Genomic DNA, 22,933 nt, shown 5'->3' with positions numbered 1-22,933 from the left:
CATCTGTATTGACAGAGTTATCTGTACTGAGATATTCCACATGTCTAAGACTCCTGTTAATTTTTTAGCCATTATGATAGTTAAGAAAAAGAAGTCTTGGTTATTTATCTAATTATAGCTGGTTTCTGAGATTCCTTACACTCAACTCTTGACATGCATGTTCTCCATGTGTCAGAAAAACTCTAGAATTACTCCAAACATGCCTAAATTATCAATACAGTACAATGTAGAAAAGAAATGGATAACATATAGAAACAACTCTTGAAATTGTTGTTGTAAGGAATTAAATCCTTCTTTGTTTTTTTGAATGCTTACCATAGACAATAAATTTCTGATGATTCATAGACATTAAGTTAATATTAAGAAGCACTCAATCTTTTAAAACAAAGACTGCTGTAAAATCATGCTAGGCACATAAGATCTACTTTTTTTCTATCAGAAAACTGTATGTTGAGAATATACAGACATACAGCAGCTAGTTTCCCAGCATATTTCTGAAATGGATATATTTCTCAGTAATCCTGGCTAAATGTTTTATCATCTAGTGTGATGAATAAATGTAAAGAACTTACACTAGGAATTATGGTCTACTTAGACAGGAAAAAGAAATTCAGGAAATAAGGAATTATTTTTACAGATTCTGAGTCAAATTAGATGACTCTTCTTTTCATCTGTTTGCTAACCACATGTAGAATCTAAGAGTTAAAAAAAAAAAAAGTTGTAGATTGATTACAGTTTTTGCAAAGAGAGCCTATACCACCTAAACTGTACCAAAATTTGAGACAACCTGAATATGTGTAAACAAAGCAGGTACTTAGGAATATATAGAATTTTTTTCCTGCAAATTTAGGATACCTAAAGGTGTCTGCAGGACTGAAGAACAGTTCAAGGTCTTTTCTGGATCCCATATAAGTGTTTAAACTAAAAGAAATATAGACGTTTTCATATTGCCAAAAATACTGAAAGCTGAACTAATCCACGCTTCTGAAGCTTAAGTTTAGGAATGTAGTTCTCTGAACCATATTCAGCTATTTCCTAATTACAAAGTTGCCTAAAATCTTCTCATGCCTGAAATTTTCCTACTTAAATCTCCCTAAGTTCTGACTCTGAACAAAGACAAGAGTATTTTAGTCTTGACATGGCAGCATAATTCAGTATTACTTAACTCCTTCATCTACAAACTGGACACTTCTCAATCTCAGTAGACAAAAACAAGTTTAAGGGTAATCTTCCATCACATTTAAATGTACTAAAAGTTACTGCTTGCAATGAATTCTTGCAATGAATATACCTGGGTAGATCCATCCATCAGGTACTTTATAACAGTTCCTTGACTAGTGATGACTCTTGACACTTCTTGTTCTGCTTGCCTTGCCGGAGATAAATAAAGATGAGAGTTCTTTACCATTTGGGGATAACTCTGTCTAACCATAATGTCCACAGAAGGCTGCTCAGCCTTTTGGTGTCTTTTGGTGTCTTCATGCTTTATTTCACCTTCTGTAACCTGATGTTCCTCCTCTCCACCTTGCATAACCTCTTCCTCCTTTCCTTCATCTGCTTTGGCCTCACTTTCCTCTACCATCTCTTTCCCTGCTTCAGTGGCAGTGGCTTCACTTTTCAAATCTGAAAGCAAACTTTGAATTACTTAATTCTGCATAGCACACAATCAAACAGTGCTACACACCCAGCAGCATGGTGTCAACAGAAGACACGAAACTTTAGCTGAGTAAGACTAAACCTCCTTGGCTGAGTCTATAATCCACAGAGTAAAAGACAGACTGATTTTAGAGCAAAGTTCAAAACAGCCACTCAGAGACTCTGCATCCTCTTGTGAAGGTGGCTGTCTTTCCAATTGAAAACAAGGGAAATTTGAAGATCGATTTATTATGGATGCCAAACTTTTGGAAGATTAACATCAGGAGAAAAAAAAAAAAAACCAACAATGGAGTTTCACTAAGTTTGAATTTGTATAAAAACTCAAGTAATATATTCTGCTTGAGCAAGTAAGTTTCATAGATTAAATGATGGCAGTGTTTTGAATATGCTAAGGGGTATAATTATGGTAATTTTATTGAAAGACTCCATGTAAGTGTCTGTAATTGCTCTGTTCACCTCAACTACTCAGCATTTCAACTTACGTTTCTTGCCAAACCATGTATGTTTGAGAACATGGCATGTTCTTTACTTCATACCAGATTAGTCAGAGTGCATTTACTGGGCTGTGCAGATTTGTTGTACACTGGTATTAAACGACATCTGTAAATGGATGTTTTTAAAGCTATCTAGATGACAACAAAATTCACATTTGTCTGCTTCAAAACCTAACAGCATGACTAAAAACTCTCAAGATTTACAACAGTTTACAATATGCAAAGATGAACCTAACACTGATTTTCAAAAACATTGGAAAAAATAATTATTGCAGAACATTTTTTAGTCACAGAAGCTCTAAAGTATCTATATACCTCATCTGTCTTCTAAACGAAACCCAATGATAAGTGCAGAAAGGCTTATTGTGAGTGTTTTCTCTGTAGGTACTGGATGGCATAAACCAAAGGACTTCTGTAAAATAATTTCTATTTGAAACTGATTGCACTTTTAGAAAAGCAACAAAAAATCTGATTGTAAAACATCCAGTAGCAGAGACTCCATCACAGCCTTGGTTAGTTTTGTTAATCCTTCTTACCATTTATGAGTGTAACATTCTTACCAAATGAGTATAACTTAAATCTAGAATAAAGTCTTAGTTTACAGTGTCAACCCCTCCCCTGCCCCTGAAAACTTTAATAGCTTTGTATACTGTGTTTACAAACTATCACCAAAATTCTGTTTCCTTGTACTTGCAGGCTGGCATCAGTCACTCTTTTGACCTTTTCTTTGGTAATTCAATAGAGTTCCATAGTGAAATGAGCTCATTATAAGATACATCTTCTGATGTTTTAATCATTCTTGGCATTCTTCCCCTAATCTTTCAAATTATTAACATTTTGTCTTGGGGACTTAAGTACATATGATTTCAAAGGAATTGCAGATACAGGTAATATAAGCATCTTCCCATAATCACTCAAGATTCCTCAATATATGTGTATTTATTTATTGAATTTACTTGTTTAGGTTTAGTATTCCAATCTATGTGCATATTCAAATGATTATTCAACATGACTCCCAAGAGCATTTTAGGGTTGCTTCTTCCTTGCCCTCAATCTTTTATATTCAACAACTTGTGATTCTAGATTTTGTATTTGTTTGAATAAAACCATATTATTCATGTTGCAAATACTATTAAATAGACATTATGGCAGACTTAGCATTCTGACATGTTAAAAACATTAGAGTTACATCTAAACTTTTCAATGAAGAAATAATTTTCTTCTTGCAGTCTCAGTGATTCCTTACTTTGCAGTGTCTCAGAAAACTAACCTCGAAATCTTTCCCCAAGGAAAGTTAATACAAGTCCATTTGGACAGGAGACATTCAAACTCGGAAAAGCAGGAGTATCTGATATGTCTTGTGTTTGGGGAACTGGTTCTTCCTTTTCCATCTACAGAATGATAAATTAATTAAGTTATATTCCACATTTTAAAATAATAAAGAAAAAATTAGAGTTCAGATTTAGTCTGTACAGATTCTATTTTAACAATACTTTTTTTAAGTGCTGTCTACCACTCATATTTAACATTTTCAGAGTTTATGGATTCAGAAGTGGAAATATTAGTTATTTTCTTTAATTATGCTTCTTTCATTCACCTTGAAGAACAGTCCCCTCAAAAACCTATGTAACAATGGACTATGTACTATGCTAGTAGTCATAAGATGAAAAAAGTTTTGGGTTGCAGACACAGGTAATGGAGAGAACTTGTCCTGGTATTATCCCATATTCTTGCTTATTAGGAATAGAAATATAGGGGGGAAATGGCAGATATTTTGCCACCTGAAAAACAAAAAACACCATATTTTGTTTTTCAGCATAGAAGATGCTGTATATTTTACAGTTAATTTACATAATATTACTGGTAATTAAGGCTAGTCTCAATACCCTAAGATTGTTGTCACAGCATCATGAGGTAGAAGTCACAGAATAGGGCAGAAGTTGTCATCTACTTCTCTTTATCTCATGGTAAAAACAACAATCAAGTATAACTAAATCATTAGCAAAAAAATCTAATGAAATATATTCTAAAATTTTCCAGGGCTTGAGGTTTACTGGTAAACCATTCCAGGGCTTTACCTTGATTAACCTTACTGACATTTTCCCATTGATTGCCTTGAATCACTACTGCAGAAAATTAGTTTACCTCTAAATACTTTGAATGATGATTCGAGCTCACATAAGAGATAATAGGTTTTTTAGGTCTTTACAGAAGGCTATTCGGTCTCTCAACTTAAGATCAAACAAAACCAAACCAATTCTTTTAAATCTTTAGAAGGTTAAGTCTTCTAGAGCTGTAATCTTTCTTCACACTTTGCTTAAAACTTTCAGTGTGGCCCATATTTTTCTTGGAGTGCAGTATCCATAACTGGACACAATACTCCAACTGAGACTCTACTAGCCTTAAAAGAAAAATGACTTCACATATTCAGCAGGCTATACTCCTCTGTATTCACATCTCAGTGGTCTTTGCCCTTCTCACAGGAAGATGGCATTGTTGACTTACAGATAGCTTGTGATCTATGACAACTCTCAGACCTTTATACAACTGTCACTGGCACAATCGTTATCAATTCTGTAGATATATACTGATTACTTATATGTCACTGGAGAACCTACCTCTTATTCTTACTGAATTGCATCCTATTTTACAGACCATGTCCATGTGAATTTGTCAAGTTGGATTTGGATTCTAATCCTGTTCTCCAAAGTACTTGCACACTCACACAGACAGATGCTGTATGCACTAATATAGATACTCTTTATCCAAAGTAACTCCAAACCAAATAGTTAAAAGTTTTTTGGTTTAGATGTCATCCTGGCAGATTTTTAATTCTAAGGCTATTTTCTATAGGGCTAGTTCGTGCCACACAATTGCTGCATGTTTTTGCTGAGTGCTGTTTGGCAACTCCCTACACCACTTTCCATGCTGAAATTAGGTAAGGAGCCCTTTTTGTGGATATGCACAGAATCTGTTTTGCAACAACAACTGCCACAGTGTTATTTCAACCACGAGGTACTAAAAACTACTTTAGAACAGAAATTCAGAATCTGCTTTCCAAAAATTCATTCATCCTGTCCAAAGACCTGTACTTTGATAGAAGTACCTCAGTTAAAGGGAAAAAATAACTTACTCAAATTGTCGGTCCCTGGCTTGTTATCAGCTGGAGAGACCAAATTATAGTGCAAGATTCTGCAAAACTATCTTCACTGATTTGCTGGTTGGTTAGATTTTTGAGTATGGGTTTCGGGAGGCACAAAAAGTTCTACTTGGTTAAACTAAAAATGTAGCAGTTCTTGTAGCTCAGATATTAATAATCATAGAATGGTTCAGGTTGGAAGGGACCTTAAAGATTGTCAGGTTCCAAATCCCTTCCACTGAGAGAAACAATTTCCACTAGACCAGGGTGCTCAAAGCCCCATCCAACCTGGCCATGAACCCTTCCAAGGATGGGACATCCACTGCTTCTCTGGGCATCTGTTCCAGTGCCTCAACCACCTTCACAGTAAAGAGTTTCTCCCTAATATTTAATCTTAATCTTTCAGTTTAAAGCCATTTTCCCTTTTCCTGTCACTATATGCTCTGGTAAAAAGTCCCCCTCCAGCTCTCCTGTAGCCTCACTTAGGTACCGGAAGGTGCACTCTAGGGTCTTTCTGGAGCTTTCTATTCTCCAGCCTGAACAACCCCAACTGTGTCAGTTTGTCTTTGCAAGGGAGGTGGTCCAGCCCCCTGATCACCTGCAGAGTAACAGCTGCAACTATAAAGCCAAAATTGACAAAACTATGTCGGCCATGGCAGACTTAGTGCTGCTTTACATCACAGAGCCATAAAGACTAAGTTCATTAACAGTTACCAATACATACATCTGAGAACAACTGAAAGAGTAAAACATATCTTTAAGAGCACCACAAATTGTTAGGAATTCGTAAAGGCACAGCTTAAACCCCTCTGAGAAGAATACATGTTTCTTTTACAGAAGTTCATGCATTTGAATTTTTGTTTGTTTCTTTGGATTGGATATTGTTTCTTTTCTCACCTTTTTTTCTTCTTGCTGTAGCAGGTCATCAGGTGATGGAGGAGCTAGTTTACTACGGTTTCCTTTGAAAGAAGCTTTGGAAGAAGCTTTTCCTGATTTTCTTCTGTCAGACTTATCTCTTTTCCCTGAAGTTGGCATCAGTGTAATAGGATAAACTGTTGTCGGAATTACAGTTGGAAGATGAACAGAAGGGATGTCAAGAATTCTTGCTAAGACAAGACCTGTTTCATCATCTAAGGAAAGGAAAAGCAGTATTTTCAACATAACTAACTTTCATAAATGTAGATGGCCACATTTTATTTTTTAAAAATATTTTGTACACTAAATTTTACCTTAGAAATAATAACCTCAGTGGGAGAGTGTGTTATTTCAGATAGAGGGACTAAACATAAAAGAGTATTTAGAAAATCTTTGCACAGAGTGACAACTTATTAGCCCAAAAGGCATCTTGAAACTATTGCTTCCCACAAGTTGTCACTCGGTTGTCACCTCAAAAATAAAAAAATACAATTTTAAAATTCTCTTTTATCTCCAGAATACTTAGAATTGGTGACATTCAGAATCTAGTATCTAGTAAATGATCACTGTGTTATGCTTTATCATGGGCTGATCCAGCACAGAGTGACTTTACAAATTTTGTACTACACAGGTCTCTTTTAGTACAATTCTTCAGAAAGGTTCTAATGATTGAGACTTGATAAGACTCTTGCAATTCTTGAAGTCAAGGGTTAGGACAGCCTGCTAGCCATGTCAACGGGAAGTATTCATGTTGCCTTTCAAAAAAATTTCTTGAAAATAAAAGAAATACAAACTTACATTTTCTGTAATTATTTCAACAAAGTGACTCTTCACTTGCACAGAAATTCCACCTATGCCTTAATTTTGGTTGCCCCCAAAAATGAGAACATGGTGTCTGAGGGCAACAATGAAAAGGAGTGGATTGTCAAGACTGAGATAAAGGGCCTTTAGAAATCTCGAGAGAGATGTGAAATTCCAGAGGACTGTCTGTTAAGGAAGGTTTCCCTCCTTTTATACACACATTCACATGTCTAGGACTTGGAATTGTATCTCTCATAATTTTGTCAAGACATAAAGAGCAAGTGCAGAGATTCTATAGTATCCAGAATCAAAAGCCCTACAGGTGCTCAAGCAGTCCCAGACTCATGAAGAGACAAGGAGATTATTTCTAACATAAATGATTTGAAGTTAACCTTTGGATAATGCTGGAGAAAATGAAGAATAATTCAAAAACTTGAAGAAATATTAACATTTCCTCCCCTCAAAAAAAAAAGTTGTATAAAGCTGAAAACCAACTTGAGGCCTTTTGTCACATTAGCTTCCTTAAAAGGAAGATGAAATAGATAAAGTGTTTAAAACAGTAAGAAAAATGAGAATTAGAGAGTTTCTAGAAAACTATTTCAGTACTACAGGGGAAAAGGGTAATTTGCACACAATTCAATTGATCAGTAGAGAGAAATTCCAGATTTCATGGTATACCCATTCTATATTAGGAATGGATGGCATATGAGAATCATCTAAGCGAATATTTCTGGTCAGAATTTTTCTGAGCATTTATGATACAAAGACCCACAGGAATTTGGCATAAGCAAATGATCGTAGAAAAATTGCAAGCAATCAAAGAATGCCAGTTAGCAGTGCTCTAAAGCTCAACATGGTAAGGATTATTTTAATCTAGAATAGGATGATTATATTGAATGTGAAAAAGTCTAAACATCAGAGCTGACATGTAGGTGTTTAATCAGACATGTCTCTCTTTTATGCCAAAGTCCAAGTCTTTTCAGGCCTCTATTGTGAATTCTCTCTTGGTCCAAGTCTAAAAGGTCTTTTTTTCAGTAATTAATTTGTAAAATATATTTGAACAATTAAAACTGAGTGTAGACTGTGGTTTGCCACAGTCCACACAAAGATGCATTCAATTAAATGTTTTCATATTTTAAGAGCTGAAAAATGCTGGAATTATTTTCTGATCAGAGAAGGGTTTCACTTTTATCCATAAGATGGTTTCAGTAGCCTTTCAAATGTAATGGAAACAAAAAGCTCTTGGTAAAAGCAGACACTGTTTTCACTGTGGTTTTCTGAAGCAATTACTTCCAGTTGGTGAATGTGTTTATTGAAAGGCTGAGAGAAATCCCTCATTTATCTGCACAACTGTAACCTAAAGTCCAACTCCTAAAGCAAAATGAAAGTTCCATAATCACCTATATAAGTTTACAAAAATATTATTTCTTGGAAAACCAAGAAGACTCCTCAGCAAATCACATTTTCTTTGGCTCAAATTAATTGGCTGATTTTGCTGGGCTACTTAATAACAATACTTGCACTGCTCTGTTTTCACAGTAAGCAGAAAAGCTTGGAGACCTCCCTCCATTTTGAAAATTGAATCATAGAATATTCTTGACAATGTAATCTCATTTTGAGCCTTGCTGAAAATTCCCTACCATGTAGTAACAGCTGCTGAGAAAGGCAGAATTGTATGCAACAAATTATTGAGTTAAGGAGTATATGAAGGGGAAAAAAAAAAGGAAAAAAATTCTCCCTATGGTTCTCAAATATCCTATTCTATTTGCTTACTTTACCTGCTGTCTCCCCTGTAGGTCCGTAATAGCTCAGGGACAGCTGGATTCCATTTTCCAAGGTGGCTGAAAAAGATCCAAACTTGCTCACAGCTTTCTTTTGATTTTTCAATTCTCCTTTAAAAAAAAATTAAAAAAAATAAAGATAGCAACACATACCAGAACCACCTGACCTGTAAACCAGTGGCTGGTGTGAAAAGTGGAACCTCAGTGAGGATGACTAACCCAAATAGACTAAATAGGGCAGGGAAAACCAACATTCCATTCATAGGGTACTGTATAATAGTCAGTTTTGTGCAATACACCTGTGGTTTTTTGCCCAGAAATAGCATTCTAATTAGCTAGGTGTGTAAAAACAGGTTTCATAGCAACAACCAGTGTAAAGTCTTAGGGTATTTAAGCAGCAGAAGAACCTAATTCTGGAGTTATGGATCTTTGTTTCTTGGCTGACACAAATGTTGATCTGCCCATTTCTATGCACTAATAAAAATCACTGTCCCTCACATGTTGTCACAGGGAGAGAAGCTGAACTTTGATTATGCTTGAGGGTCCCCTGCAACCCAGAATATTCTATGATTCTATGTGTGTACTTCGAGGAGAAAGTAAAAGAAAGGACAAAAAAATTGAGAAATTAGATCCAAAGAGAGGTCTTGGATTTGTAAAAGTGGATCAGGAGTCAAACTCACATAGAGGTGCAGATCAAGGTACCATGTAATGAGTACGTCATGGTGAAAACATCATGAACTACACAAGGTACACCTCCCAGACACCGGGTCCTACTTCAGCTGCTACTACCTTAAAGAAATGTTCTGTTGGTAAGAAAAAAATTTGGGATTTCCCATATGGGGAACAGCCTCTTAAAATGATGAGGAGTAGCAGAGAAGACTACAAAAGAAGGTTAAGGCAGGCCAAGCTATCTCCCAAACTCATCAACATGGGACACACATCCTGAGACCTTGTCTGCTCCTATTTCTTGTCATTGCAATGCTTATTGCTGAATACTACCTGTAAGATGCTGTTTTGGAATTTTGACTGCTTTACACATTTACCATTGTACCATCCAGCCACTGTCAAGTATCAGAGTGGATTGACTCTTGTCTTCCCTGCTGCCTTTCTGTAAGGTGCTCCTGTTTACATGGGAAGAAAGCCTCGTACTTGTGCCCAGTGAGTACAATTTGTCTCAGGTACTCACACATTGGTGATTGCCAGCACTGTCTGGCAGACCCCAGAATGATGCAGGTCAGCCTATCAGTGCAGGCAAAAAAAAAATCTTGTCTGTGGAAGGGATGCAAAGTTTGTATTAAGACAACCTACAATTACATTGCTGGCAAGCCAAGAGGAGAAGCAAAAGCAGGATGCTTTCTAGCACTGAAGAAGATGAAAGGAGCTGATATGTCTAAGTTATCCTTTTCCAATACTCTTCAGTTTGGTGACAGCAATTCCATAATGCTTTTGGCAAACATATACACAAATTACTACAAACTGGCTTTCTTCTTGGAAACACTCTCACCTGGGTTCAGAAAGGATTTGGATTCAATGCTTTCTGAGTATTAACAGTATGTCAACCAACAGTAGAAGCTGCTGGATTGCAGAAAGATCTGTTTTCAAAGCAAAGGTCTTGAGGAGGCAGTAGTGCTATGTCACCTGACCCACAAAAGGAGGTCCACATGAAAAGGGGAAATCTTCCCCTTAAAACTATTTTCTTAAGGAATGGTGATTTCTTTGCTTTGGAAAAGAGATTGGTTTGGACATGTTCACCTGCACTGTGCTTCTATGCCTTGCTGAGACCTCTCTGTACAGTGCTTAAGTCAGCCAATTGGATTTTTACTTTATTTTATAGACCACTGACTTTTCTTACTCTCTGCCATTAGTAAAAATGTATTTTCTGCTAGTTCATAAATTTTGCATCCAATTTAAAAATGTCAAACTATTTACTCTTTGTATCAGGGACATCAATCCACTGACCTGACCTAATTTGCTGTTCTTCATTCATTTCCTGCTCCTCAGCTTCATTGAAGTTTTCCTTGGGGTCTGTGATATGAATGAAGAAATTGTGGTTGTCTTTTATGACTTTCACCTTTATCAAAGTTTCTGTAAAGCAATGGAATAATATTATTGCATCCACCAGGCTTCAGAACTTATTTGCACCCAAATAAACAATGCACCTGCAACTTAAAAGCACTCAAAAAAAGAAAATTGCTCATAACTGGACTGAATCATGTAGTAGAAAACCAAGGTGACAGAATTAAGGTTATCTGAGTTTAGACTAAATATTTTAAAACTTCCTGAAAATTAAATCTGAGAGTCTGCAGAAGAATTTATTGCTTAGATATATTGCATTTGACTGGAAAAATAATTTGAACATTCTGGAAACATCATGCATCAGTTACCATTGGAACAAATAAATAAGAACTGATTTTTCTGCATTTCTAGTTTTCTAGTATTTCAATTATCTATCAACTGTTAACATACTACAGGTAACTGTAAGTATTAGTAGTGATAGAGCCTAATATGGAGTTTCTTTACCTGAATGTTTACTGCTGAGACATGAAAAAGCATCTGTGGATTAAGAAATTACTCCATCAGTTAGTACTGAGTCAAAGTAAAGCATAAAGAAATAAAGAATTACTTTTTACAAACTCTATCTTTTCTACTTGAATCTGTCCTCCATCGGATGGGAAAAGATATTGATTGGTTCCTGATACTTGAATGATATCTTCCCCTGTATTGTAGCCATGAAACTGGAAAAAACAAGTTTTAAATTATCTGTAAATGAGAAAGTCAGTGCACATGAAAGAGGTAAATGAAGGAGAGATCATCAGGATTACACTGTACTGCTCAACATCTTTTGCTTAGATATTTAAGTAATGTAATAAAACCTTGAGCAAATATTTAGCATGCTATTGTCATATCCAAATAGTTTCCCAGTTGTTAACTGGAGTAACTTGTTACATGTAAAAACTATCATGGAAACTGAAGCGTAGCAAGTAGATCAATGGGCTAACATACAGTGTGAGAGAAAGAAAAGTTCTGACCAAGTGCAAAGAGACAAATAAAATGCCATGGGATCACATAAAGTGCAGGTAATGATTCAGCTTTCTACCCTCTAGGTTTTGGAATTCAGATACTGTAAATCTAATTAGATTGCTATGCCTTGCAGAGTGCCACAAGATGGCAAAAATTATGTGACTCTATTCAAGTAAGTTCAGACTGAAATGTTATCTATTTCTGAGTTTGAAGTCTGTACTTCAGCAAATTTAGACTGAGTTATATTGATGGATGCAAGTTTTGGATGCAAGAAAGACTGCAAATATAAGGCGGTGAAACTGCTGAAAAACTGAACAGTGAAGAGTTCCCTCTGTTAGTGCAACAGGGAGAAAAAGGGGAGCTGCTCTCTCCATTGAACTGTCTAGACATTAGTTCCTGGGATTGCCAGGGACATGAAACACAATTACAGTTTAGATTTCATGTGCCTTAATCTCCAAGGGTGAGCTAAGCTCTACACTTCCTGTTGCACACATGCCAATGGAGTTACTTTCTGAAATATGGGAAAATACATACTTTAGATTGGGGCACTTCAAGAACATAAATTTTGAAAGAGGAAATGTAAGAAATGGTCATTTCCAGTGTGGACAGTCAAAATTTCAACTAGGTCTAATAGTTCCTTACCATGGAAAATGGGACAAGTTTTTATGTTCTCCTTTCTTATCTTCTCTCACAAAAATCTCAACATGATCAACTTATGTTTGTGTTCATGTCATATTACACTAAAAAAATTTAAATGATCTGGTGTAGGACAATCATGAATATCAAGAACTACTTTTAAAAACTTTTTGAAAAGGATCTGCTGCTGAAACAATGGATGCAACAAGACCCAGTCAGGCTTAATTTGCCCTGAACTCAAATTTTACAATAGATAACAGCTCTGCTGTAACCTTGACTCTATATATAGTTAGTGCTTTTCTAATGTGGCTTTTCCTTACCTTATAAACTTTCTCAGAACATGGTTCTGGAATGCTATGATCCTCCTCAAGTTCAGGGACTTTTGTTGACTCATTTTGAGACTTCTCTTCAGGTATTTTGTTTAATTCCTTACTTTCTTTATCTTTTACATCCCGTCCTTTCTTTTTATTTTGCAATTTTCTTTCCTTTTCCTGTTTTTCTTCCTTTTCTTTTCTTTCTTCCTCTCGTAATCGGTCCTGCTCCATCTTCCAAGCCTACATTCAACATCAGGAAATAAACACTGTGTTTATCTTTGTGCTACAAGATATTTCATATGCGGATGCTGAAAGAGTAGAAGCAAACAAAACCAAAGTAATCAAAGTTCTAAGCTAAGACACATTTCCAAATGAGTCAGAAGTCTTACAATATTATGCACCAAATCATTCAATCTACAACAGCTGCCATTTTTGACCGCAGGAGATGCATCAGGTTAGATTCATAGAGATTATTCATATTTTATGCAATCAGTCACAGGAGAATTTGCTGAATACTTTTCCACAATGTTTACCACCAAACCCCAATGCATCACTGGTATTAGCTTATTCCCCAAATGCAACTGTGAGATGAAATTTTTTTTTTTTTTTTTTTTTTTTTTTTTTACAGAAAGAGGAATGAGGTCCCAAAATTATCAGCTTGCATCAGGAAGACATTTGAGATTTTTTGGAGTATTTAGGGGTTTGTAGTCTAAACACATGAAAGCAGAAGCATTTCTGGGGAAGCAATGGCAAGCATTGAGAGTTACAAGTCAGGTGTTAGCCTCAACTGAGCTGTGACAGTTAACCTCATTTCCTATCTACATTTCCATATCAGGACTTGAATTGCACAGCATCACATGCTGGGAGGAAGATGAGAAGTAAGTCTGTGAGGAGTCAAAAAAATGCAGGGGAATACAATATCAATAAAACTAGATTTGGCACATTAATGAATAATACCAATTCTAAACAACTGTGTGCTTAATCCCTACCTCAGCCAGAAATGTAAACCTGGGTAAGTCAATTAATCTGTAGTGAATGGTCCTGGACTAAATCTATAAAATGGGATTCTCTGCTGTAAGGGAACTCTGAGGTACCATATTTACAATCCCTAATTTCAAAGAGCTGTAGACAGTGAAAGACAGTTGGGTACACAAGTACTTCCATGAATCTGGATCTTAGCTTATCATACCTTTAAAATCAGAAAATTTCAGTTAATAGTAGAATATTATCATTAACTTTAATTTCCTAGAATTGCAACTATAAACTGTTTTGGGATGCCTAGTCTAACTCCAAACAGTCTTCCATTAAGAAAACAAAATGACTCACAATCAATAAGAAATAAATTAAAGAAAATAACATCTATAAAAAATAACAAAGAGCAAAAAACCTAAGAGGACTCAGTCAAGACTACGTAAAGAACAAAGACTTACCTTCCTAAGAAAGCAGTGCTATCTAGTCCATTTCAGAAACATACATATTTTTGCCTCACCTTTAGAGAATCTTCTCTGATAACGAGACTTTCCTCATTCTTGGATTGAGACTCAGTCTCATTCTCAGGTTTGGATGTGCTGCCTTTGAAAAGTGAAAGAGAGAATAAGTGAGGTTATAAATATAGGGAAACAGAATAATTTTTAAAAATCGGAAAAAAAGATGTGCAAGTAAATAAAAATGTATATTTAAAAATAAGGAAAGTATAAGTAAGTATATGCTTACAATAAAGTAAGCCTTAAACATATTTAGAAATAAATAGAAAGTCTGTTTAGGTTAGAAGAAACTCGATTTTCATAACTGGGGACCAAATACATTAAACATTATATCAACAACATGTGTAAAGACTGTCTCTCTGCATCTTGCTATTGAAGGCTTTGCTCTGGCAGTAAGCTTGTTTGTTTTTAACTAAGCCAGAACAAGCTCAATACTATAGTCATAGCCATTGCAATCTTTCAGGACAAAAAGTCCCAAATAAATGCTGTCTGAACCTTCAAACATGAAAGAAACACTAACCATATCTTTTGATTACTATTATGGCTTTATAGCATCTATGACTTATGAAGAGAGTATCTTCTATAAGTGTAGTTTAATACTATGCTTGGACACCCCATATTTGTCTTCTAGAAAAGATGATTTCAACTCGAGTCTTAGAAACTTCTAGTTAAATTGCTTTGCTTGATAAAGTAGAAATTGCAGCGTCAGTGAAATTGAAAACACCTAAGAACACCATTGCCCATCTACATGTTTCAGCTAGGGGTGATCTTTTCCTTTCAGCAAGTGACCTACTCTATGAATCATAACTGTCACAAAGCACCACATGGACAAGATTCAATCTAGCTCCTGTGACAGCTAGATATGTACAAATTATGATTTAGTAGTTATAAGTGTACTTTCTGTTTCCAAACTATAATCAGTTGAGGAGTAATGTTTCTATTTTTGTAAATGCTAACTGCTAGTCCAAGGCTGTTTCAAAGTTCATTCTCAAAAAAGGTAAAAAAAGCAAAGGTTAAACCTAAACAAATCATTGTTAATACCATTTAAACACACAAGTAGACAATTTTGATGGAAGTTCTTTTCTGTCAATAGGGGTTTTCAGATTCTGCTGCATGCTGAAAAATTATTGTATGAACTGCTTACAATTTTCACTACACAAAATGTTGATTGTAATTCAAGTTTGCTCTGCAGTCTTGTCAATTCAAGTTTCCAGTTTTAGCTTCTAGCCCACAGCTTTGGACTTCCAGCTTTTATCCTGCCCTTTAAAAAGGAATTTTCCTGAACCATGCTGCCAGCTTTAACTAGTACTCGCCTCTTCACATGTTCAGTCATCTGAATAGATTTATATTTGTATGTAAACCTTAATCCCATTAAATAAGCACAGATATTGAAAATATAAATTGATACAAAAGGTGTCAGTTTTCAGAACAGAGAAAGATGCAGAATATATAAATATATAGATTTAATTAATTCCCAAACATATTTATGCCAATACAGATGTCAAAACAGGGTTATCCTGTCAAAACCCATGCAATTCTGATCTGAACAAATCTGTGTCTCAGCACTTAGAGTGAAAAATTAATTTCCTAGAACACAATAAAAAGATACTTCTGGCTTTCTTAGTAAAGCTACTTTTTTTTGACAGCACTGGCCAACAGTCCAACAGGACCTTCTGCCATGGCTTTTTCCAATTTAAAAGACTCTATTTCCTTACCCATCTTCTCTTTTTGGTATTTAGCTTCTTCCTCTTTTACCCAGTCTTCAATTGACTTGGCCACCAGATCAAGATAGTTCCTGAAAAGCGGAATATCCCTCTATTTAACATAATACAGTTTTCATTAATACGATTTCAGATCAAACAAGATCACTTGGCTTCTCAGTGTCTTATACAAGTATTATTCTATAATCTTTGAGACAAGACTTGTATTTGACAGGATTTCTCTCAGTTTTTACAGGAACTGGTACTTTTGCCTGGTTGGTATTTGCTTAGTACATGTTACACTTGGAATTTAGATTATCCTTTCTGCAAAGAAATTTAAGAAACTTGCCTGCCAAAGAACACCTGCTCCTAAAGAAAAGTCCAGGAAATCCAAAAACTTCAAGGCATTCAGTTTCAAACGGTTCAGACTCATTCTCATTCTCACTGTTTTACCACTGAATAATTTATTTTCTTAATTGCTCTTGACTGAAGTTGATTTTTAGAATATGCTTCATTTTTTTGTTCATAAACTTAAGTGTTATTGTATGTAATACAAGCTCTTCTTTATCAGTGTGACAAGAAAGGTGTTTGGAAATTGTCATCCAAATCCAGATGAGAGAATCAGTGTACCTTAACCTGACATGAATTAAGAATACTCACAAGTAACAATTAAGCTGAAGTGAGAACTGAATGACAAACTGATCAAGAGTTTGCTGCTGGCATTTGTAGTTGCACTGTCTCATCTTTCAAAACATCTGAAATTACTGTAAACAACTGCTTTCAGCAAAGGAGGAAGGCTGGAAATCTTATATGTAACAGTCACTCAACCCCTCATTCAGAGTTTTATCACAATTCTTGAAAGTAAAATTCTTCATGTGTGCAAAATCGAAAGGAGCTTTTGAAGAATGCATCAGATTCAGTTGCTGAATATTTTCAGCATTATATTTTGTATTTACAAGTTCAAGATGATTCAATTGTATTCAAAAACTCTGTGTGGAGAAGAGGCTTTTGGGTATGAACATGTAGACAATACAATCAATTCTTGACCCCATGTAAGTTTTTAAGTTCTTATTGCAGCAATATGTCCAAGAGAATTATTTTGTAGATCATGTACACAGGCTGGAATACACAGTTCAGGTACAGCTTCAAGATATACAAGTCTCTCCCAGCGTCTGCAATGTAGGTAGAGTCTGCTTTGGGAAACATGCATGGAGAAACTGTTGATCATACATATACTCAGTAGGGAGAGGGGTATTCTGTTCATATCTGAAGAAAAGTGTACAAGCTACAAAAACCTATGGTGTTGAAAACAAAAGGCAAAACTAGTCTGGAACACAGAGTAGCCAGTACTGGAATAACTTGAAGATGAATATATGTTATAAATAAAAAAGAGACTATTCGTGTGGAAAATATTTTAGGCCAATGAAACAGTCATTCAAAGTCTAAAATACACATTCTATTAATATGTATTCTGATGTAACAACTGCCAATGTCTGACTCAGAAGCATTTCTTAGAAAGGATTATTCTTTTCCAGTAACTTGTGTAATGTGCTTACTATGAAACTATAAACAAATGTCATTAAGAATAACTTTGATCATAATAACAGTTTTGATAATGCCTGAATTGATTTGGCTTCCTGATAGAATGGCCACTCATTCTAATCAGAATTAAAATATTTTATATACACACTTGCCATGGCAGGTACATGTGTCCATGCCTTTGGATTCCCTTACTCAGTGGCATCTATTAGATTTTACATACAGCCTCCTCCTGCCTTCCCTTTAAACAGTATAATTTCTGAATTTTTGGATGTTTTACACGAACTACAGGACCTGATGTCCATAAAGAAGAAGGAAGGTAACTGGGATCTCCAAGAGCAAAAGTTGCTGCAATGTCAGAAATTTAATTTCCTTTTTGCATGAAAATTTGCTGTAACAGGACTCACTGCAATCAAAATGAAATTATTCTGTGATTCTGTAACCAGCTGATTAGCAGATAACAGATTTATATTCCAGACAGCAACTATGAAACAGCCCTACAAAGACAGTCTGTAGTCTATAAGCTGTCACCATAAAGAAGTAACACGTGAACACAGATAGAGAACTCATATCAGAGAGATTATCACTACATCTATTGTGCATTTGTAACTCTTCTGTGATGAAAGTGTGATTCTTAAAGCTATACCAAAAATAAGAATGATAGTAATTTTAATAAAATAAAAATCAATAAATTGTTACTAAACTCACCAGGATTCAGTTATTTCATACAAAGGTAAAAACAAATAATAATATTCTTAATTAATGAGTAGAGTTTGTGCCTGTTTCTGGGAACTCAGCAGGATCTGGAAGCTAACTGCAGGCAATAGCTTGAAGCACTCCAGGTATTTAATGAGTATCTTCCACAGAAGTGTTATGTTGCTTGGAAACATACACTAGCAAATATTTATTATACTTTGTCTGCAAATCTGAAATGATCTTTAGCAATAAGGCTGAATAAGGTCTGAAAATGTGCTGATTATTTTGCCGAGTATAGGCAGGTATCAATGTCACATAACAGAACCAAAGAGGACCAACAGCTCTTCAAAAATTTTAAGTATCATATATAGCAGTGATGTTGAACATGTCTAGGAAACGAGAGCAAAGCCAAACCATCTTGTTAGCATTCATGACATTTTCTTTAGTAACTCCTTGCTGGTTTGAGATAGAACCTGGTGAAATGTCACTGGAGAAAGCTTCTGCTTGGGACATTCTTTCTATCTTTAATGTCTAAGCCTTGTTTCCAGGAGTTGTGGAAGAGTAAGTAGAAAGCACACAGTTATTTCATCCTCAACCAAATTATAGGGCAGATAAAATGCATAATTTCTCCGTTGGATGCAAAATTAGCAGCTTTTCTTGCAGGTATCAAAAGCCTTTCCCATCTCTCAGTTGATCTTGATCTAATGAATGCCCTTTCAAAGTGACCAGCCAATCTGTGGTTTTACAACCCCAGAGATGAACAGTGGTTATTTCAAGGACAAATGTTTCCTGAGGAAGTCTGGTACCTCCCTCTGCTTCCATAGCACCAATATGCTGTTGGGATGAGGCATTACTCAGCTAACACCAGGTGACACATTAGATGTTCTCGAGTGTGTGACCTGCTCTCTGGTGTTTGTTCCAAAAGTGTATGGGTCTCCTATGGGTCTTATGTCATATGTGTGAACTCTGCCCAGAAAACTCAAATACACCAGGCAGCTGAAGTGGCACCAACTGCTTATGTTTAGGCAACTTGAATTAGGCATTTAAAGTCAAGTGTCACAAAGAAGTGTAAGAAGGATGGCAGAGTAAAGAGCTCTGGGTGCCAACAGGCTTCTGTGCAACAGCCCTTGAGACCACTGACCCTATTCTTGGGTCTCTCTGAATGCAAGACCCAGGTGTATTTGAACACAACATCTTTCACCTATCTTTTGGGGAAGATTTTAGTTGCTATATAAATGCAAAACCACTGACTAGACATTCAGTGGATCTGTCCAATAAAATACAAAACAGCCAGCATTTTCTCCAAGAAACTGAAATTCTGCTAGTAAATATCTTCTGGCTCTGGTCCTACTCACTGGCAATCACAACAGCCTGTTTTCAAATTTAAGTCCAAATGCCTGGAAAGTTGAGATGGACCTAGTTCATCAACTAGAGGAACTCAACCAGAGTTCCTTGACTGAGAGCAGAGATACAAAATACATCTTCACGAAGGCACATTTTCCCTATTTAGTATTCAAACCTGTTAAAATATATAGAGGTGTCATCAAAAGTTTACTGTGAAAATTCCCATAATCTGATAAATGAAGCATTACACTTAGAAAAGGATACCTGCAGACAAATGGGGGGGAGGAGGTATTTTTATACCAGATAATTTGTTTGAAATTTTATTTGACAAATTTGATAAATTTTATTTGATCTAATTAATCCATAGAGCACCAGAGTGACATAGTTAAAGATATCCCAGCTGTCTCTCCATGGCATTTTAACTTTTTTACATATCAGTACATGGACAGTTATTCTATTTTCAGTCCATTATTTGGAATAGTAGTTGCATCTACATCCTCATTTATATCACTGCTTCAGTGCAAAAATGTGTTCCAAAATAAATACTGCTAACAAAAGGGCTAATAGGGGACATACCAACCACTTGCACACCTCTAACTGGTGAGCAGATATTGATAAGGAATTGAGAAGAATGTGTTATTCTGTGAAAAAAAAAATTAACAAACGGATTTGAACTTTTCAAAAAAAAAAAATCCCACTAAATCACTCAATTTATGTGTATTTAGTTGAAAAATCTGGTAAGTATACGCTTAGACAGAATTACTTTTTTAACATTCTTCACCTGAAATGTCCCCAGTACAATTTTCTTGATGTAGCATTCCTGATACGATTTTGTATGTATGCGTACATTATTTACATTTTTATATTTGGTGTTAAGGAGTGACACCCTGCATTATTCACACTCAGGAAAGTTCAACAGAATTCTTTTGATACAGCACTGGTTTTGACCTGCTGACTTCCTTTCTCATAAAAGTGTTACACAGCCATATCTTAATTTCAAAGCTTTGCCCTAATCCCACCCATGGAGACTTTAATTGAAAATGACTGTCAATTAGACAGGGAAGATAAAATCCATTACCTAAGTCCAACATTAGAGTGCAGAGAAATATTCCATGTCTCTTGGCACAGACGATATTGATTCATAGGATTGTGAAAAACCATTAGTAATGAGTTATCTTGGGTATGATAAAAGGAATCAATACATCTGTATTCTTGGGATGCTGCATGAAGAACCTGAAAAGGGAAAGAAATAAAGGTACATCCTCCCTGCAGAGGGTAGCATTTGTGCAGAGGCTACACAGCACAGCTTTAATCAACAGGTGCTCCAGAACACTCTCCTACAAGATGTACTCAAAGCATTTGGATGCCAGCAACCTGAATTGTTCAGGTAGGTGGGAATTGGAACTTCATTGCTATTCATGTTGAGAAGAGATACCAACTATGCTCCACCTTCTGACTGACCATGAATGAAAGAAGTTCAGCTACATAAAACCCAAATAAATTAAAATAATCAACAAATACTTAAACGAGTTTAAATAATAAAATACTTCAATAAATAGTATATAAAACCAGAATTATCATATACCAGATAAAAAGAAAGCTACTTTTTTATCTAAGTTGAGTTTACTTGGTATTCAATTTGCTATACCATGACCTGCACATCTCCGAGCTTTGCTGTCATCTGCATTATTCCATTCTGCTCTGCACTGCCCCATCATTTTTAATATTTATATTGCCTGCAGATTGAAACTTATTTTATAGTCAAGGCAGAAGAAAGCCTTCTTTTAAACTATTATTTTTCAGAACTATGCAACTGAAGGTTCTAGAAGGATCTGTTCTATGATCTTCCCAGGAACAGAGGTGAAGCTGATTAAGTTGGTAGATCCCAGGGTCCTCCTTTCTACCCTTTTCAAAGATGTGTAAAATGTTTCTCTTTATCCAGTCATCTGGGACTTCACCTGACTGCCATGACTTCTCTTTCAAAAGGTTATTTTCAGCTGCAATCAAATGCTATTTTTTATTACTTTTATTTTCCATCAGTATCTTTTTAGTAGACTCACTAATTATTGATAGTTGAAGTAGTATTAGCTATTTATGTTGCATATGGAGGGATTCCCCATGCACTGAAATGCATTACCAGACTTTAAAACTGTCACACTAAAGTGGTGCAGCAAAAGTCCAGCGAGCACTTCCTTCACCCATGTATAGCATGTGTTAGGCTCAAATAAGAATTACAGCCCCCAAAGCTCAAGGCAGCAAAGGAGCTAAAAATCCACTCCTCTCAAGAGGATGCTTCCCAATTCAAGCCAACTACACTTAAACATATCTTTCACATTTGTCATTCTGTCTTTCTGCAGGATAAATTTTAGTGTTTAGCTTGCAAGATTTCTATAAATGATGCTTCTAGCTCTTGAAGGGTGAATTACTGTAATAATCAAATTTTCTATTTTAGCAAAGTATGTTTTCACATTCACTGCACTGAGCTTCAAAACTGCCACAGAGGATCACCTCTAAGGGCAGGGTGGTTTTGTCTCCACCACACTTTCAGCTAAGAGACTTGTTGCCAAATAGGACAGCGCCAGTTTGGCCAAATCAGGAAATCAAACCCTATTACAAACTATATTTCATGTGAAGAACTGAAATGTAGCTAAAGCACAGTGAGTTTTGGTAAAAATGAAAGATAAAACTGAATAAATTATTGAGCAGAAAAATATCCTGAACTCCCCTACTACTACTTTATAGTAGTAGTAGTTCTACTACAGTATATTCTACGTTCTGAGGGAGGACTGTACACATGAGATTGTCAGTTCACAGATACCTGACGGAGAACATGTGGTTGAAAATGCTCTTCCAAACTCCAGTCTGTCAAGCAACGCCTCTGTGTCTTTTTTATTTCTTCTAAACTTGGTCCTAGGCTATAATTTTCCTGACTCACCTCAAAATACAACAAACCAAAATAATGAATATCAACATTTCAGTGTCAGTATTAAATTTACTGTAATCTTGTAGGATTAATAGACAGCACCCCATGTTGCATCACAGTTAACTGCATAATGATGCATATATGCAGACCCATATGGCACTGTTTAATAAAAAATACACTTAACTCCCAAGCAGGTTTGGTCTTGGGCTTTTTATGACAAAATAATCTAAATACTTTTATTATTAGCTTATATGTCTTTGAGTTCTGTAAGCAATTATAAGTATTCAAACATGTCCTATGACGTGATTTTAAAATTGCTATGTTTATTATGGGATGTATGGCAGACAGGTGATTCTGAAGATGCCAAACTACACAGTTTACTAGTGTGACATAGTTTGACAATTTCTTTCAAACTTTCACATTTGTATTTGCATTCAGCAAAACCAGCACAGAATTATCATTAACACCTTCATTGAAACCATCACCATGG

The 22,933-nt window shown here is 35.7% G+C and overlaps 1 protein-coding gene across 1 annotated transcript in view; it reads right to left on the bottom strand.

Moving 5' to 3' along the window:
* SPAG17 (sperm associated antigen 17) overlaps positions 1-22,933 on the bottom strand; it is an 86,404-nt gene that overhangs the window by 21,463 nt on the left and 42,008 nt on the right. Inside the window, exons 16-26 of the mRNA XM_066341189.1 lie at positions 22,339-22,455; positions 20,599-20,753; positions 15,957-16,036; positions 14,247-14,329; positions 12,764-12,997; positions 11,410-11,521; positions 10,746-10,871; positions 8,784-8,897; positions 6,187-6,419; positions 3,421-3,541; positions 1,292-1,623 (exon numbers count right to left, since the gene is read on the bottom strand). Of these exons, the coding sequence (XP_066197286.1) occupies positions 1,292-1,623; positions 3,421-3,541; positions 6,187-6,419; positions 8,784-8,897; positions 10,746-10,871; positions 11,410-11,521; positions 12,764-12,997; positions 14,247-14,329; positions 15,957-16,036; positions 20,599-20,753; positions 22,339-22,455 (1,707 nt within the window). The remainder of the gene's footprint in view (positions 1-1,291; positions 1,624-3,420; positions 3,542-6,186; positions 6,420-8,783; positions 8,898-10,745; positions 10,872-11,409; positions 11,522-12,763; positions 12,998-14,246; positions 14,330-15,956; positions 16,037-20,598; positions 20,754-22,338; positions 22,456-22,933) is intronic.

This window comes from Sylvia atricapilla, chromosome 2, assembly GCF_009819655.1.
Source record: "Sylvia atricapilla isolate bSylAtr1 chromosome 2, bSylAtr1.pri, whole genome shotgun sequence".
In the NCBI taxonomy this organism is placed as follows: Eukaryota; Metazoa; Chordata; class Aves; order Passeriformes; family Sylviidae; genus Sylvia; species Sylvia atricapilla.
Note: the sequence above shows the minus strand (reverse complement) of the source record. Positions and strands in the feature narration are given on the sequence as shown.